The sequence below is a fragment of the Terrapene carolina genome, unplaced genomic scaffold (assembly GCF_002925995.2).
Source record: "Terrapene carolina triunguis isolate 2854851 unplaced genomic scaffold, T_m_triunguis-2.0 Scaffold69, whole genome shotgun sequence".
Classification (NCBI taxonomy): Eukaryota; Metazoa; Chordata; order Testudines; family Emydidae; genus Terrapene; species Terrapene triunguis.
In genome coordinates this window covers 35,489,316-35,505,452 of record NW_020664420.1, presented here as the reverse complement: position 1 = coordinate 35,505,452, position 16,137 = coordinate 35,489,316, and the positions used below count along the sequence as shown (strand labels likewise).

Genomic DNA, 16,137 nt, shown 5'->3' with positions numbered 1-16,137 from the left:
ATTTTTATACAAGTTTGGTGAACCTCCAGGGGACAGCTCCCTAGTGTGAGGGAATAGAGCTCTGTGTTCACCGGCCTAACCAAAAACCCAGTGACAGAAGATATCAGAAAGGCTGTGACGTGCTGCAGTAAAGTCTGTGTGTCTGTAACATTTTATCCGTTTAAAAGTTACTGGAAGTAAGTGCACCAAGATCAACCCTCCCTATTTAGCACCAATGACATAACCTGTTAGCTGAGGGGAACCTCTGAAGGAGTTCATATCATCACTAGAACTAGTTAAAAAAAAAAAAAAAAATTCCATTTTCCCCCTGAAAATTTTGAGTTTACCAAAATATAAAAAAAAATTAAGTATTTCCACTGAAAGTGGGCAAGGGTGTCTCATGGCATGGGTGGTGTAGTTTGGGGGCATTTTTTGCTTCCATTCTCCTCTATGGGCCATGCTCTCCAGCTGAACTATAAATCCTGTGATTTACCACCTTCTCCCTTCGGGGGAAGGTGTCTCTCATAGGAGTCCCTGGTTGTGCTGCATCATGGCAGATGTAGTCTGGCCAGAAAAGCTGGCCAATAGAGGAGAAAGGGCACATAAAGCATCAAAATTACAAGTCCTATGAGGCACTGCATGCCATTTTCAATTGAAATATTTTGGTTGTCAACCACAAAGTTTTATGGCAAAATATTAGAATTTTCCTCGGAGAGCAAAAAACTTTCCATGATAATTTTTTTTAGGTCAAAAACCCAATTTGATGTCAAAACACATTTTTGATAGAAATTTTTCAACCATCCCAAGTCATCACTCCATGGCCAATGAGACTTCTGAATCCCGGATGCAGCCAGAAGCAGCTGCATCCCAGAGTGCATACCTGCATCCCAGCAGCAGCTCTAACCACTGCAGGAGGCTCCTGTCCCTGGCCCTATGAAGCATACCCCTCAACACGTCATGTGTGACGGCCACCGTCAGCGACTGAACCAGGGAGCCCCAGAGCTCTCACATTAAGGAGCTGCCACAAACTCATATCCTCTTTGGATCGAATGGGTCCCAAAAAGGAGGCATAACACACAATGACGGTCAATTACACAAGTAGAATGCTTGACAAATTACTGAAATGTGAAACACATTTTGGTGATTCACACCATAGTTTACAGATTAGTTTTTAATGTATCAAATATGTTTTAGAGAGGTTCTCCCACTGTGTGAATCACATGCAGTCAAATCATCCCCCACAGTAAGTCAGCAATAGGTTTTGAACACCCTTACCTTTAGCTCTCTAGTTTAGAACCTAACTACTCGAGCTACAGTATTCATTACCAGCCCCCGGAGCTGGACTTCACACACACTTTCCAGGGGGTTACACAACTATTACTAGTCAGCAGTAGAATACTGGTGATCAAGAATCCTGGATTCCACCCTTGTTTCCAGGAGAGGACTGTGCTTAGAGATAGGATGTCCAAAATTGGTATAATCACACTGACAGCTAATATGGTGCAGAGAATAAGACTGAGGTTTGTCACATTAGACACCTGCCTGGGTTCTATTCCTGACTGCATGAAATGACTTAGCATAAGCTCTTTACCTTCATTTTTTAAATGTTAGCAGAGATTCAGCAGCTCTTCGCCAGCACTTTCCAGGGTTGGAATTCATGGCCTTAGTCAATAGTAAGGGAAGTAAAGTGCATGGGAATATCAACAGTAGCTAAAAGAGATGAGATTTGAACCCCAGGACTCACCATTCCTAGCGCAGGAACTTTCTCCTAGGCTATAGAGGTAGGAGTTTGGTCTTTTTCCCTCCCACTAAAGTGAGTCAGTGACGGTACCCACATCAAAACATTGGGTTTGTCTTAGTGTTCCCATTTGTCATTATTAACCCCCTCCCAAAAAAGAGAGATAATAAATGTAGCACTTGTCCATACCGTGTAACTGATATTGGCATAATCAAAAACAGAAGGAGCAACAATGGAGACAAATGATAGATCCCAGAGTGTTTTAGATTTCTTGTAAAAGGGATAAAGAATAATCCAATAAAAGACTGCCAAAGAGAGTGATTTTTAAACTCATTCTCCCTCAATCACTTAATTTTTCATCAAGCTTCTGACCATTCAAATTTCACTCAGTTTACATTTCTATGTCTTGGTTTTTGCCATTTCAGATTTTTTTAAAAACAAAATAAAGGTTTAAATCTCCAGTGAAGTTTGCATTTCAGTTTAACTATTCAAGAGTTTAAATACTTATATCAAGCCTGTGCTCCTACTTATATTAAACACTTATTACCATCATAATTAATAACTTCTGATACCATCCAATTGTAAATGATTTTGTAAATAATGGTCAAACTATGAAACTGCAGACTAACATATAGGTGCTCTTACTCCAGACTGCACTATGGAATCTAAACATCAGTTGTGACAAAGGGAAGTTGAGTTGGTACAAGCAGTTGTACCTCCTTGTAATTCAACACAAGACTTCAGGTGATAAGTTATAGACATAGCACCTTTCCTTAACTACGTCAATTAAGGTGAAAAAAGTATTTTAACTTTGAAAACAAACAGCAATGATATAGGAAGACAAATTTAATAGGTACATATGAAGTTACAGTTAAAAAAGCATTTTGTAAGTTACAGAGTTTTAATAGTTCTTTTTAAAGTAAAATGTGCAAACAGAAATCAGTCTTAATAACCAAACAGTGGGATACTGATTTCAATTACATTACTAAATAAAATCTAAGGTTACATTTTTTTCTTCCCTTTGGTGTTAAAATAATGTAACTAAGTTCTCAAGTTTAGGGTGATTTCAATCTAATGTCCAAAGTATTGCAAGTGCTCTGAATACATAAGGCCTCTCACTATTCTTAAGTACTTATCATGCAATTGTCCTAGCTATTAAAATAATGTAATTCATCAGATTTCAGCCTTTAGGCTGATTTCATGGTAGTTTATCATGGAAACCAGCTTGGAAGAAAGATATACATGTGAAGGATTTGATGGCCAGCTGTATTGCTAACATCTGTGTTCTTTCACACAAGAAAATGCGGATGTGTAATTGGCACCATACAACTATTTAAGAGGGTATGGTCATTTGCTGGTGATACAGAATTATTCTTTCTTGGCAAGTACTCAACAGCTGTAAGACACCATGTGTTGCAGAATCTCAAAGTTTTAATTTTCTCATGTACAACCTAAATGAAAAGCATTTACTAGTCTAGTGTCTGTTTCAGACAGTCATGAGTTATAGATGCTAGAACAGATTACGATGATCCTGATTAAGATGTGGAGGCCACTTGGTATTTGCCAAAGTTTAAATCTGCTGTACGTGTGTAACATATGGAGCTATTAAAAGTGGCGAATGTGTAGTATAAAAGACTGAAAGTCACTTAAAGATTAGTCAAAATGATTGTTTTGTACTTTTAAAACACAACTATAATGAGCTAAATAATGGTACAGATTTGACTAAAATAGCATCATTAAAATAACTGCAGAACCAAACTAACAGGTGAGTATTCCTTACAGCGTAAAACAGGTAGTTTCTTTGTCAATCTGCATTTTTGCAATACTAGCATGTTTACTTCCCTCTACCAGCCAGCGGGGTCAGGCAACAATCATGCACCTCCTCATGTCTTTAACATACAATTTAAGCTAAATTTTACAGATATACCACTATACTTTGTGCAATGCAAATACAACTTGAAAACTAACCAGTTCAGTATAAAATCTCTGATCATTGAACAATTACCAGCTGCATTGGCATGCACAAACATAAAAATGTATAGATTACTAGATTTAAGGAGTCATTTTTCTTGTTTTGAATAAAACAAGAACATTGTTAGGATTTTTTATCCTTACAAGTCTACTAAGGACACAATTTCCATATTCTTTTAAAAAATATCTAGGCTGTTTGTGAAAAGTGAAGCATGATTACTCTTTGAGCTAATTAAAAAGGGCACTTGAAGACAATGTCCTTTGACAACTATCTGTTCAGCATTTCACATTAACTGCAAGAATAGGTCACAGACAGACTAGCTTCCCTCATGCTAGACATTTGTCTTTATGGTTTTTATTACATTACAGAGCTCATGGCATGTGAAATAGAAGGCAATTATTCAACAGTATCCACAAAGAAAGTCATAAAGAAGAAAAATCTGCCCTGACTTTAGTGACTTACACCCAATGCAACTGATTGTACACAGAGTGTAAGCCAAGGCAGAATTTGGCACAAGAGGTCATTTATATCATCATGTAGGCCAAATGCCTTGATCCTATGGAGAAAAAGGCTCACAAAAATGCCTATAACTATGGAAAAACTGACATTTTCCCCAGTATTTGTTGTTTTAAAACATTTTGCATAGTAAGGCAACACGTTTTTGAGGAACAAACAAACAAGATTCACAAGAGCACTTCAGACTTGGAGGTGGGGAAAACACACACACACACACACCCCATACCCTGTGAAAAGCCTTTTTTGAGACCAGAAGCCAGCAATCCAATATGAAAAGTGGCTTTTCAGAAGTTGAACTTTGATGCTTATCTTTTTTAATCTTTACCATAACAGCCAACTGCTTGGCCTTGTTGCTATGCTGCAAGGACCTGACAACTACACTAGCCTTTCTAACTTGCAGATGATCATGACCAAATATAAAGCACCTAAGAGAAGCCTCCCACAATTTTCAGAGTAGAACTGTTCTGCAAAATATATAGCTATTTTGTATATTCAGTTTGCATATTTTGTACATTTTGTTTTTAGCAACTCCATCTAAAAATCAACAGTCCAACAAGTGTATCTCACAACAGGTACCATCTGCAGATAGAACTCCCCTCTTAATCATTTTCTAATGTAATGGAGGGGATATTTTCACTTTTTTTTTTTTTAAATCAGAGGAAGAAGCAAAGAAAAGCAAGAAGATATAAAAGATTCATTGCTATGAAGTTTCAAGGGCCCATATAATTTAATAGTTCAGAAACTAGGCACTTGGCAAGGCAACTTTCTTCAACTATTAAATGCAGTTTTAGAAAACATTAAATTACAACTAACCAAATCTAAATGTGGGTTAATAGTCAAAAGCCATGGTCAATAAAGTGACACCTTCCTATTCAGGGCCAGCCATTTCCTGTTGTTTTAACTACAGTTAGCACTGTAGAGCCACTATAGCTGTGAAAGTAAGCCGTGTTCTGTTCTGCCTCCGCTAGGTGGCAGTAGACTGGAGAACCTTCATTCCTGTTCATGATGTAACAGGTAGTAAACTTGATTTTCAGATACATTGGCTGATCTGGCAGTTAGAAAATATTTAGATTTGTAAATTAATGAAGTCACCAATGCACTACCACATTATCGTTTTACTGTCATGTTTCTGGTTACAGCAGCACGGTAGGTCAAACATTTAGTCCTGGGGGAATTCTGCACCAAAAAATTAAAGTCTAGACACAATATTTTAAAGTTCTGCAAACTTTGTCAAAATAACCCTATATAATCAGGCCAGTTTCAATTATTTTGTAATTTATTTCAAAATACTTATCAGCAACTGTGTCTATAACAATACAGACAAAAAAATTCCCTCAGCAGTAGAGCTCTACGGAAACCCCTATGACAACCCAGTGTCCGCTTCTCTGTCCTGCCCCCCAGCCCAGCAGGGGAGCCAGACACCCACACCCCCTTCCCCCAGAACCCAGCTGTGGGGCCCCCCCAGCCCAGACACTTGCACATACCCCCTATCCCCCAGAGCCCCACTGTGCCTCCCCCGCCTAGCCTCCCCCCCCCCCCCGCCCACACACACACAGAGCCCAGGATCCAGAAGGAGAAACAGCCTGATGCTGGGTCCTAGTCTTGTACAGAGTTTCCAGCATGCCGCCTCCTTCCTTCAGGGCAGGCTGGGTACTGTAGCTGCTGGGAACCCTCCAGCTTCTTCCCCCTCCCCTAGGCAGTGTCTTCTATTTGTGAGCTAGGCTCTGCCAGGTCCAGCGCCCCATAGCGGTGGCCAACAGCTCTGCAGCCCATTTTTGTGGGATGAAAAAGAAATTCTGCACATAATATTAATTTCTGCGCAAATTGTGCATTGCGCAGTGGTGCAGAATTCCCCCATGAGTAAACATTTCAAAAATGAAGTTCACAACTCTAAGGTTGTTATGACCAGTATTAAGGCACCAGGAGCAAGCCTGACAACTTCCTAGAAGCCTTCATTTAACTGGCAAATACGTTAACTGAATGAGATAAAGACTCTTCCCTTCTCCTGACAATTTCCTCCTTTTTCCACCCGCATGGTAGGGTTGCTAGGTGTCCAGTTTTCAACCAAACACCCGGTCAAAAAGGGTCCCTCCTTACCCCGGTGAAAATGAGCGAGTGAGTGAGGATGGGGGAGAGCAAGCGATGGAGGGAATGGGGATGAAGTGAGCAGGGTGGGGCCTCGGAGAAGGGGGTGGGGCAAGGGCTTTCGGTTTTGTTCAGTCAGAAAGTTGGCAACCCATGATGGGTTGCGAGGGAAAATGATCTATTTCCTCCACACCTTGCAAAGGAGGATGGAGACTCATCCTCAAAGAGTGTCTTTGTATAGGGAAAAAGGAAGGAAGGAAGGAAATAATGAGCCCTTGGCATCTCCTCTCCCCACACCACTAGGGTTTATCTGCTCACTCTTCCCTCCGCTGCCAGCAGAAAGTGCTGATGTAGTGTTCCCCTCAGCTTTCCAGTGCAGCAACGCGAGTGGAGCACCAAATCAACATTATTTCTGAGTAGAGGAATCTTAGAACTATGCAGTCTCACAGCTCATACAACATCAAGCTCTGTATACCTGAGCTTGCAGGTCATCAGATAGCCATCACTTCTCTAGGAAGTGGTGCTCCAGGCATACTTCTCAAATGCCCCTTACTTTGAAGGACATTACTCATTTTAGTCCCCAAGTTACCTATATTCCACACAAAGTGTCTCCCTCATTGCTATTATTGAACATTATTTACATTGGAAAGAAATAATTGCATTGAGGTTAATTACAATAAAGGAATGAATCCTACAGCATTTTAATTTTCAGGCATAAATAAAGTTTTTAGTCTCCCTCCATTTCGGTCTTTGCCACACACTGCATCCCACAATTGGTCATCGACAGGTTAAGGAGTATGGGGAAAGGGAGTCCCAACACTTTGTGCCATGCACAAACTTTAACTCAGGCCCTGGAGGGGTTAATGTGTGCTTGAGAGGCCAACTATAGTATCTGGCTGCACCTGGAGGGAACACCAGGCTTAACTGAACATGAAGCCCAGGTAGGCAGGAGCAGGCCAGTTAGCATAAAGTCAGGAACTTGAGAGCAGAAGGCGGCTGCAAAGAGGAAGCGTGCCGTCACTCTCTGGGACCAGAGAGAGGGGAGGAGAAAACCTAGAGGGAGAATAAGCCCTGGGATCCTAGCTCTGGAAGAAGGGTCAATCCCAGAGGAATTGTGGGGAAAGAATGCCTGAGAGGGCTGAGTAGGAAGAGTCTAGGTAAACAGAAGCAAGGAGTACAACTGAGCAGATCTTGGCTGCTCATTACTGGGTTCCAGCCCAGGGACCCTATGTAGAGAGCAGGCTTGGGTTCCCCTACCAGCTCCTGGGAAATGGCAAAGAATTGTTGGAGATACCAGCTAGTCTGGAGGCACTTTGTTATCCTGGGAGGACTATATAATGTCCTGGCCGGATGACTGAGTCACAAAGAGGGAGCATCCTGAATCGAAGAGAGAGAGAGAGAGAGAGAGAAGGGTCACAGCGTGAGTAGCCAATGGAAGAGGGCACCACATCACGCAGGAGCTGGTCTCCAGAGGAAGGCACGAGGAGGTGCCCCCTATAATGAGTGTACCCCATCACAGTCATCATGTTTGACTTGCTGATTTTTATCTATATAGCAGGATAGAGAACGAAGGGTTTAAAAAACTATGCTGAATTTCTGTGATGACGCTGAACGGCCTCTCGTGATTATTAATGCTTTGCATACTCTTTGAGCGAGTTCATTGTTAACAGATGTGACCGTTTTAAATTGAACAGGAAGTAACCAAGCTTTCTAGAATAGTAAAAGTGAAACAAATGGCTAAGGTGAAATTCTGGTCTGATTGAGTTTGTTGAATGAGGTGGGCAATTTTAAAAAATGAGGACAATTTAGCATATAAAATGCAATCTGAAAAACATTTCTGTAATTTAATGAAACTTCAGACCCCAGAGTCTAAGATCCACTTTCAGCAAACTGATTCAGATATGCATAAATTATATTCTATGAATACATTTGGTCAGATGAGAGCTGAGTCAAAAAACCAGGGAACCTAACAGGGCTACAAGTAACCTGTTAATTTTGGAATTAGAGAAGGATTTGCAGGGCAGAGAAAGGGAATCGCTCACCTAAGCTGTAAAAACATGAACTTATTATGTCCATTAAAGTCATAGGGATGGATTCTCCAGCCTGATAAGGCTATATTGCAATGTGTAAACTTCAAGAGGCTACAAGAAGGCTAAGAGAGAATCCCCACTGTGCTGGGGAATGCTCCCCTGGTGGAAGTGGCTCTGCTATCTACAGTGCCAGCATCCCTATGCCTCCCTTTTTTCCTCCATACATCAGGTGCATGTCAGGGCAGGAACTTTGTACCAGTGGCATAAGGTAAGGTTGGCTCTGTGCAGCATAGCCCTGACCAGCACTGAATCAGCGCCCTGTAGCTCCTCCTCCCACCCTCCCCCCAACCATGATCCTACCCAGATGCTGTAGAAAAATCAACCCCATGCAAACCAAACATGTTCTGAATTCAGAGAAATTGGAAGGAGAAGGGAAGATACGCAAAATGAAAGAAGTCCTAAAATTTCATGTAACTAACCAGAATTCCGGCCATCCACATTCTCCTATAAATAACTTAAATGGGACAGTCAGTTCAAATGGTGCCCAAAATTATAGTTTAAGTTTAGTAAAAACTGCTTTTACAGAATTTAAGATTGACAAATATTCTAATAGCTTATAATTTTGAAAAATAATAAAGATTTCTATGCAGTTTATAAACAAAGGCTTTGATACTGCAAATGTTAGGAATAATTTTACTCGTGGCATTAAATTTAATAGGACTACTAACATGTGCAGTTATTCATCTGGGACAAAAATGGTGGCTATGGTCTAGTGCAGGGGTCGGCAGCCTTTCACAAATGGTGTGCCGAGTCTTCATTTATTCACTCTAATTTAAGGTTTCGTGTGCCAGTAATACATTTTAACGTTTTTAGAAGGTCTCTTTCTATAAGTCTATAATATATAATGAAACTATTGTATGTAAAGCAAATAAGGTTTTAAAAATGTTTAAGAAGTTTCATTTAAAATTAAATTAAAATGCAGAGCCCCCCAGACCGGTGGCCAGGATCCGGGCAGTGTGAGTGTCACTGAAAAAATCAGCTTGCGTGCCGCCTTTGGCACGCATGCCATAGGTTGCCTACCCCCGGTCTAGTGCATGGAAACCTGAAAGTGAAGTTGACTAAAATGAGAAAAATACAAAAACAACAAAAAAAAACCATAAAATGTTAATAGTCAAACATTAGATTATTAAAAATTCTCTCAACTTTAGACACTGACAGATTAAAATTAATTTTAAGGAACTAGTATGGTATAAAGAACTGTCTTTCTGATAAGCTCACTAAAACTACTATCATTGTGTCGATATACACACACAGTTGGCTCAAATTACAGAACAAATAAAAAGCACACAAACTATAGACAGACTGTTGCAGTAAAGAAAGATGTCATTATTTCCAATTCCCTCACCAGTCTGTCACTTTGATTTACAGCAGCTTCAAATTGTTAAGCGATGAAAATATAAACTTGACCAAATACAGTCAAGCAAGTTTCTCAGCAAGCATTAATATATTCAAAATGCATTTAGTGTGCAGAGCAATACTTTATCATCCTGGGAAGAATCTCATTGGCTTGCTGCCATGTTAGTTTGGCTTGTAGACAATACTAACTATTCCATTCCCTGCAGCAATTTTTAAACCAGAACTAGCCATCTGAAAATTAAATGCATTTTTAACTACTCTTATTTTCGTCTGTTACTGTAACTAAACTGTATCTCCCCTTTCACCTACAGGTCTCATTCCAGTGACACCCTTTGCCCCCCTTTTTTGGGAGGGTCCAAATGACTTTTTTCTTGTGTTTACATTTAACATTGGTTTCTATCCCCTCCTTTCAGTTTGATTTCCCCCTTCCCCTCAACCCATCCTCTGTTGTCTCCAGTATTTGGTGCACATACTCATACCTTACTTTAAGAAGTTTGTATGGTGTATTTTATTTAACAAAAAAACAGATCCCTTTTCAATCTTTACTTTTTTCAAATTTTTCTCAAGTGAACATACAAACTTAACTCTTCACACTGCCACTTGGAGTTCAAAGTTTTGTGTTTCCCTCACAACTGTGCAGAGAACACCATTCACTCATCTTTACGTGCTAACTGACGTGCTACTGTCAACTGTTACAAGATATACCCCTGAATTCAAAGAAGTCTTGGGGAAATAAAGGATTTTTACCAGGAAGTTACAGGTCTAGGAGTGCAAAAATGATTTTTAAAAGTTTCTGCAAAAACTCACTCTGGCTGTTGGCCAATCTCCTTTCAAATTATTAAATTCTCTGTTAAATTTGGCAGTTCTAAGTCACCAGAGCTCCAAGGTAATCAAAGAATGCTAATCTCGCATTTAATTAATACTCTAGATTGAGGCAAGAGCTAGGGGAGATTCTGCCACTGGAGCTCTGGGCACTGTCCCACTCAAAAGGGAGACACTTATTTTCGTCTGGGATTTTTACCAGCACAGTGCACTCATACACTAGCCAACAATGGGCTCTAAGGCAATGGCAGAATTTCACTGAACAGCCGGAGTCATAGGCTTGGTCTACACTAAACCCCCAAATCAAACTAAGGTACGCAACTTCAGCTACGTGAATAACGTAGCTGAAGTTCGAAGTACTTTAGTTCGAACTTACCTCGGTCCACACACGGCAGGCAGGCTCCCCCGTCGACTCCACGGTACTCCTCTCGTCTAGCTGGAGTACCGCAGTCGACGGCGAGCACTTCCTCGTTCGACTTATCGCGTCCAGACAAGACGCGATAAGTCGAACCCAGAACTTCGATTGCCAGCCGCCGAACTAGCGGGTGGGTGTAGACATACCCATAGCTTGCAGAAGTGCCCATAATGAGCACATTCCATAAGGGGCTCCAAAGCATCAACATTAGCTGTCTGACTTCTCTGAAAAGTTTGACAGTCACTATACAGCTCTGAGGGTAGCTTTCTAAATTGCCCTAAAGTAAATGAGGAGGAGACATGTGGAGCTCAGGCAAGTTACTGCGCACCACCTAAATTTCTGACTCAGCAATCACTGCCCATTAATGGTGACTGCCTCAGCACTTAAGGCAATAAATGTATTCCACTCCTAGCCTGCTGTATTTTCAAACGAACACTGCCTGCTACCTGTGTTCCGAGTGCTGGCTTCTTGTTTTTACTGCCCACCCAAGTAAGTTATTCTGCAGGTAACAAGTTTAGAGCAGAAATAACCAATCTTTACCAGACTTGGTAGTCGCATCAAAATCAGTGTGTTCCAGTTGCAAAAAGACAATGAAAGGTTGGGACTTTGAAAAGTACCTAGTTGAGTCAGGAGCTTAAATCCCATTGAAAGCCAATGGGATTTAGGAGGCTGGAACAGATTAAATATTAAATAAAGATACAGATAGGGTGCCTAATGGGATTTTCAAAAGTGTTTAGAAACCCAACTCCCATTGAAATCAATGGGAGTTAGGGCCCAAATCCTTAAAGATACGTTGGCATTTCTCTGCCTCTTAGGTGCCCACATTCACCATTTAGGCACCACTGACATTTCCATAGGCACCAGCATCTAAGTTCCCAAGGCACCTAAGTCAACCTCGGTAAAGCCACCTGAGCGCTGATGCTGTTCCATAGCCAAAGAGGGGCTTGGAGCCATAGCTTAAGTCTAAAGCCCAGAGACACCAAAATAGGATTCTTAAAGTAGGCAGGGGAACACTGATCTCACCAGTGGGGCCCAATCCTGTAGGTATGCTCAGAGCCTATTACTGGTTACCTGTCAACCCCTGCATCAGGAGGGTCAGAGGCAGACTACCAATAGGCACAGGGGCAGCAAAGCACATGCAGAAAAGGCAACGAGTGCACACGGCAAGCATAAGACAGTTTCAAGCATAAGCAGGAGATACAGTTCTGGATGCTAGGGCATGGGCTACCTAAAAGCTGACCTGGCTTAGGAACCTAACTCCAGAAGAGTCACAGCTGATGATCTTGAGTGGAGAGGTGGCTATCTCTGGCCTATCAGCCATGTGCCCCAGGTCAGCCACTTAGATGCCTAAGCCCTTGTTCCCACTACTTCACTTCTGAATAGCTTAGGAAAGTTCATGCCCAGTTGGTCAGGTTCTGAAAATCCCTTTCTAGGTGCCTAAATTCTCTACATGTATTGTACGGGAAGCTGGGTGCCTAGTCTGGGGCAGGCCACCTAGGGATTAGGCATTACAACAATGAGCAGAGCAAAGCATAAGTAGTTTTAAAGACTTGGGCCTGGGTGCTTTTGAAAATCCCACTAGGCGACTAAATACTTTGAGTGATTTAGGCACTTCGGGCCAGAATTTAAAAATGGAATATAGATGCTTTTAAAAATTTTACCCGGGGTCTAAGTACCTATGATCAAAACACTAAGAGTTACAAGTAATTCATAAATATTTGAGGATGAGTTACTGTGAAGAATAAGTCACGTGAGTTCTTTATTAAGCCTCCACCACATTTTAAGAATGTCTTTTAGAAATTCCCATCTAGTTATATACGATTTTCTGAATTCCCTTTCTGGTCATTGTAGATTATCAAAGCAGCTACGTATAAACAGAACCTCTCATAACCAGTTTCCATCCCACTCCATCTGATTAACTGAGGTCATGATTCTGGGTAACACTGCCAACACCACGTCCATGGTAGCACAATGTGATGTCGTTGTATAGGAGGATTGTGCCACCACACAAATCATGGTGATCTAAACAAAAATGCTACTACATGTAGTTAATTACTGGTAAAAACAAATAAAATAGAATAAAAGGAAACTGTTGCAGAAATGCTTTAAAACAAAAAAAAAAATCACTTAAGTAATTGTTCTGTATCTGAAATAAGGACTAATGCAAAAAAGTAATTTAATATCAAAATACTGTCTGCAGGGCTTGCCTGGTTTCTTTTGGTTTAAGGCAAATATCTAAGAGCTCTCCTGCCTGCATAATTAAGCCACCCCCAATGAGCGATAGTTGCTATGTAGGCAAGAGACACTCTCCCGCCAACATAGTACTGTTGACACCGATGCTTTTGTGGGTGAGTCTTTCGTTGGTAAGGGGTGTGGTTTTTTTCACATCCCTGACCAACAAAAAGGTTTTGCCGACAAAAGCATTAGTGTAAACATAGCCTAAAAGTCTGAATCTTAGTAGGTAGATTAGACAAATCACCCTGACACAGATATTTACTTACAATTTTCAATTAAAACTCCTTCCAATGTCAGCTACGGACCATAGGCCAAATTCTACCTTCATTCTGACCACCATATTGCAGAAGTTAGGGAAGTATGTGCTTAAACGAAGGAAGTTCTTTCTCCTTTATACAGAAAGAAGCTAGACGCTTTCTGGACAGGGGACACGGTAAAATAACTGGAGTTTCTTCTATGATCATTCTATTACTTATTTTATAAATATCTGATCTTACTGTAAGAGAAAATGTTAGAAATATTTTCACCCAGGGTTATATCTATCTTTTTAAGCCATTAACAAAATAATTTTGCAATGGGAATGCAATATTTGCAGAGAACTCCTGCTAGTGAATTGTATGCACCAAAAATGGAAAAACTGCCTTCAGCTTTTTAAAACTTAAACAGCAATATCTGCTCATTCTCCATATGAAATCTTTATAGGATTTCTATAAATTGCTGACTACAGTACATTTGCCAGGTTGTCCTATACACAAACTTATATTTAAATGAAAACTACGGAATAGAGAGAAATCTGATAGGAGAAAAAACTCACAAGAAAAACAATTATTGAGCTAACAGCACTAACCTTGCTGCTCACTGTCTGCTTCAACTTTTGCAGAACTTGGTGCTACAGGAAGGGGTCGAGGAGGACGAGGCTTCGGAGTCGGGGGAGATATTTTTTTTCTTCCAATATATTCTACGTAAGTTCCTGGAAAATCCCCCCTCTCCCCTGTGGTTTCATTACAGCCGTTCAACCAACCAATTTCCTCAGGCTTCGCTTCTTCCCCTTCACTAAATCCAAGTGCTACTAAGGTACCTTTATTCACAGTTAATATATCCCCTAAGTGCAAGTCAATGTCTTCTTCTCGCTCTTTTTTGTAGTCATATAAAGCTCTGTACTGGTATCCTTCTGCACTCATCTTGGCAAATATTTTATCATTCAATAATGTAATTAAACAATAACAAAACTCAAGTTGTCCAGATTAATCTTTATGTACAAACAGATTAAAAATGTACTAAATGGGATAGTTAAAATGTCAATAAGAATTCCTAAAGAACACAATCCTCCAAAGATTCAAAAAGCACCAGGATTTGGTATTATGTTGCTGATGTGTTCCACTTCTTCAAGTCTAGATCAATATTCTTCCAATTAATTCTTTTTCTGAGTTTCCTGGCACTCCTGGGACCAAGAATTCAAGTTTAGCTGAATTTTACAGCCTGTTACACCTTCTTCTGATGTACTTGCCATAGAACATGGGGGAGGGATAGCTCAGTGGTTTGAGCATTGGCCTGCTAAACCCAGGGTTGTGAGTTCAATCCTTGAGGGGGCCATTTAGGGATCTAGGGCAAAATCAGTACTTGGTCCTCCTAGTGAAGGCAGGGGACTGGACTTGATGACCTTTCAAGGTCCCTTCCAGTTCTGTGAGATAGGTATATCTCCATATATTTAACATCTGTTAATGAGCTCTGCACACATGCTGTACCTATAAAAAGAAAAAAAACGAGATTAATGACATTGTTTCAGACTTCATTAAGTTTGCAAGACTTCAACTATGTTACATTTAAGTTATATGCAAGACATACTTCTCAAAACATGGGACAGGTCATACATTCCCATGGAAAGGCCAAAAAGAGGGTCAAAGTCACACCAAAACTATGGCCATTTACACATGCTAATTTTCCAAAGTCTTACCTGGTCAGAAGAGACCAATTTAAATCCTTCAGTCAAATAGGAGGTATGTCCCTCTGAACCTCCATGTCTCAAGACACACGGCATACACTATGGATATTGGGGCACATGTAGAGGGCTAGCTGCTCCACACTTCTTCCCTCAGCACACTGTCTAACCTGGCAGCAGGACTCCATCTAATGCCTTTCTGCTAGCATATGGCCCCAACCTTTCACATGAGATATGCCAGGACAGAATGGGAACCCACTAGAATTAGTGATGACATGGTCAGAATTCATGTCCAGGGTATTCCCCTGAGGTTTTAGTAGAACATGAGGATGTGCAGAATTGTTTTCCTGTAACGCCAGGGACCTCCATGCATGCTTGCATAGAGGAGCTTACTTGCTGTTTGAGAAACAGCCAGGGGAGGAAGGGGGGGGGGGGTAACGAATGATGCTACTTTGACTAAGATTCCCTCCCTCCAACAAATTGTTTGGGCCCTTTTAGCACTGTTTCCTTAATTTTCATGCTCTGTGCAATAGAAGTCAGAAGTAATCCTTTCCTCTCTCAATTTTTCTTAAATTATGCTACTTTCTGTTTTTGGTTAGGTGAGGGTCTTCCCCCTCAATTTTTAATTTGTTTTTCCAGTGGTAAAGTATGTTACTCAGCAACTGAAAATGACACACACAGACCACCTAAGAAGGAGCAGTTGAGCAGCATGGAGAGGTTGGGTGCTTAAATTACTTAATACAAGAAACTATAGGTCTGAAAGTTCAATCAAGTCTAACTAGAAAGCAATGAGTAAAAAACACTGTTGAAAAATAACCTTTTAATATACAGTAAGAAGACAGACAGACAACAACAGAATCCTTTTAAACTTTATTATTTCAACTGTTATTCCTTTGCATCTACTTACGTCCAATCAGAATTTGAACGGCTGTGTTAGGATACCAAAGAGTGCAAACTATTCAGTGTCGCAATGAAAAACTTTTAAAACGC

At 40.6% G+C, this 16,137-nt stretch overlaps 1 protein-coding gene across 1 annotated transcript in view; it reads right to left on the bottom strand.

Moving 5' to 3' along the window:
* PIK3R1 (phosphoinositide-3-kinase regulatory subunit 1) overlaps positions 1–14,794 on the bottom strand; it is a 67,071-nt gene extending 52,277 nt beyond the window's left edge. Inside the window, exon 1 of the mRNA XM_024209376.2 lies at positions 14,056–14,794. Coding sequence (XP_024065144.2) covers positions 14,056–14,389 — 334 coding nt within the window. The 5' untranslated portion in view covers positions 14,390–14,794. The remainder of the gene's footprint in view (positions 1–14,055) is intronic.
* Between the last annotated feature and the right edge of the window lie 1,343 nt (positions 14,795–16,137).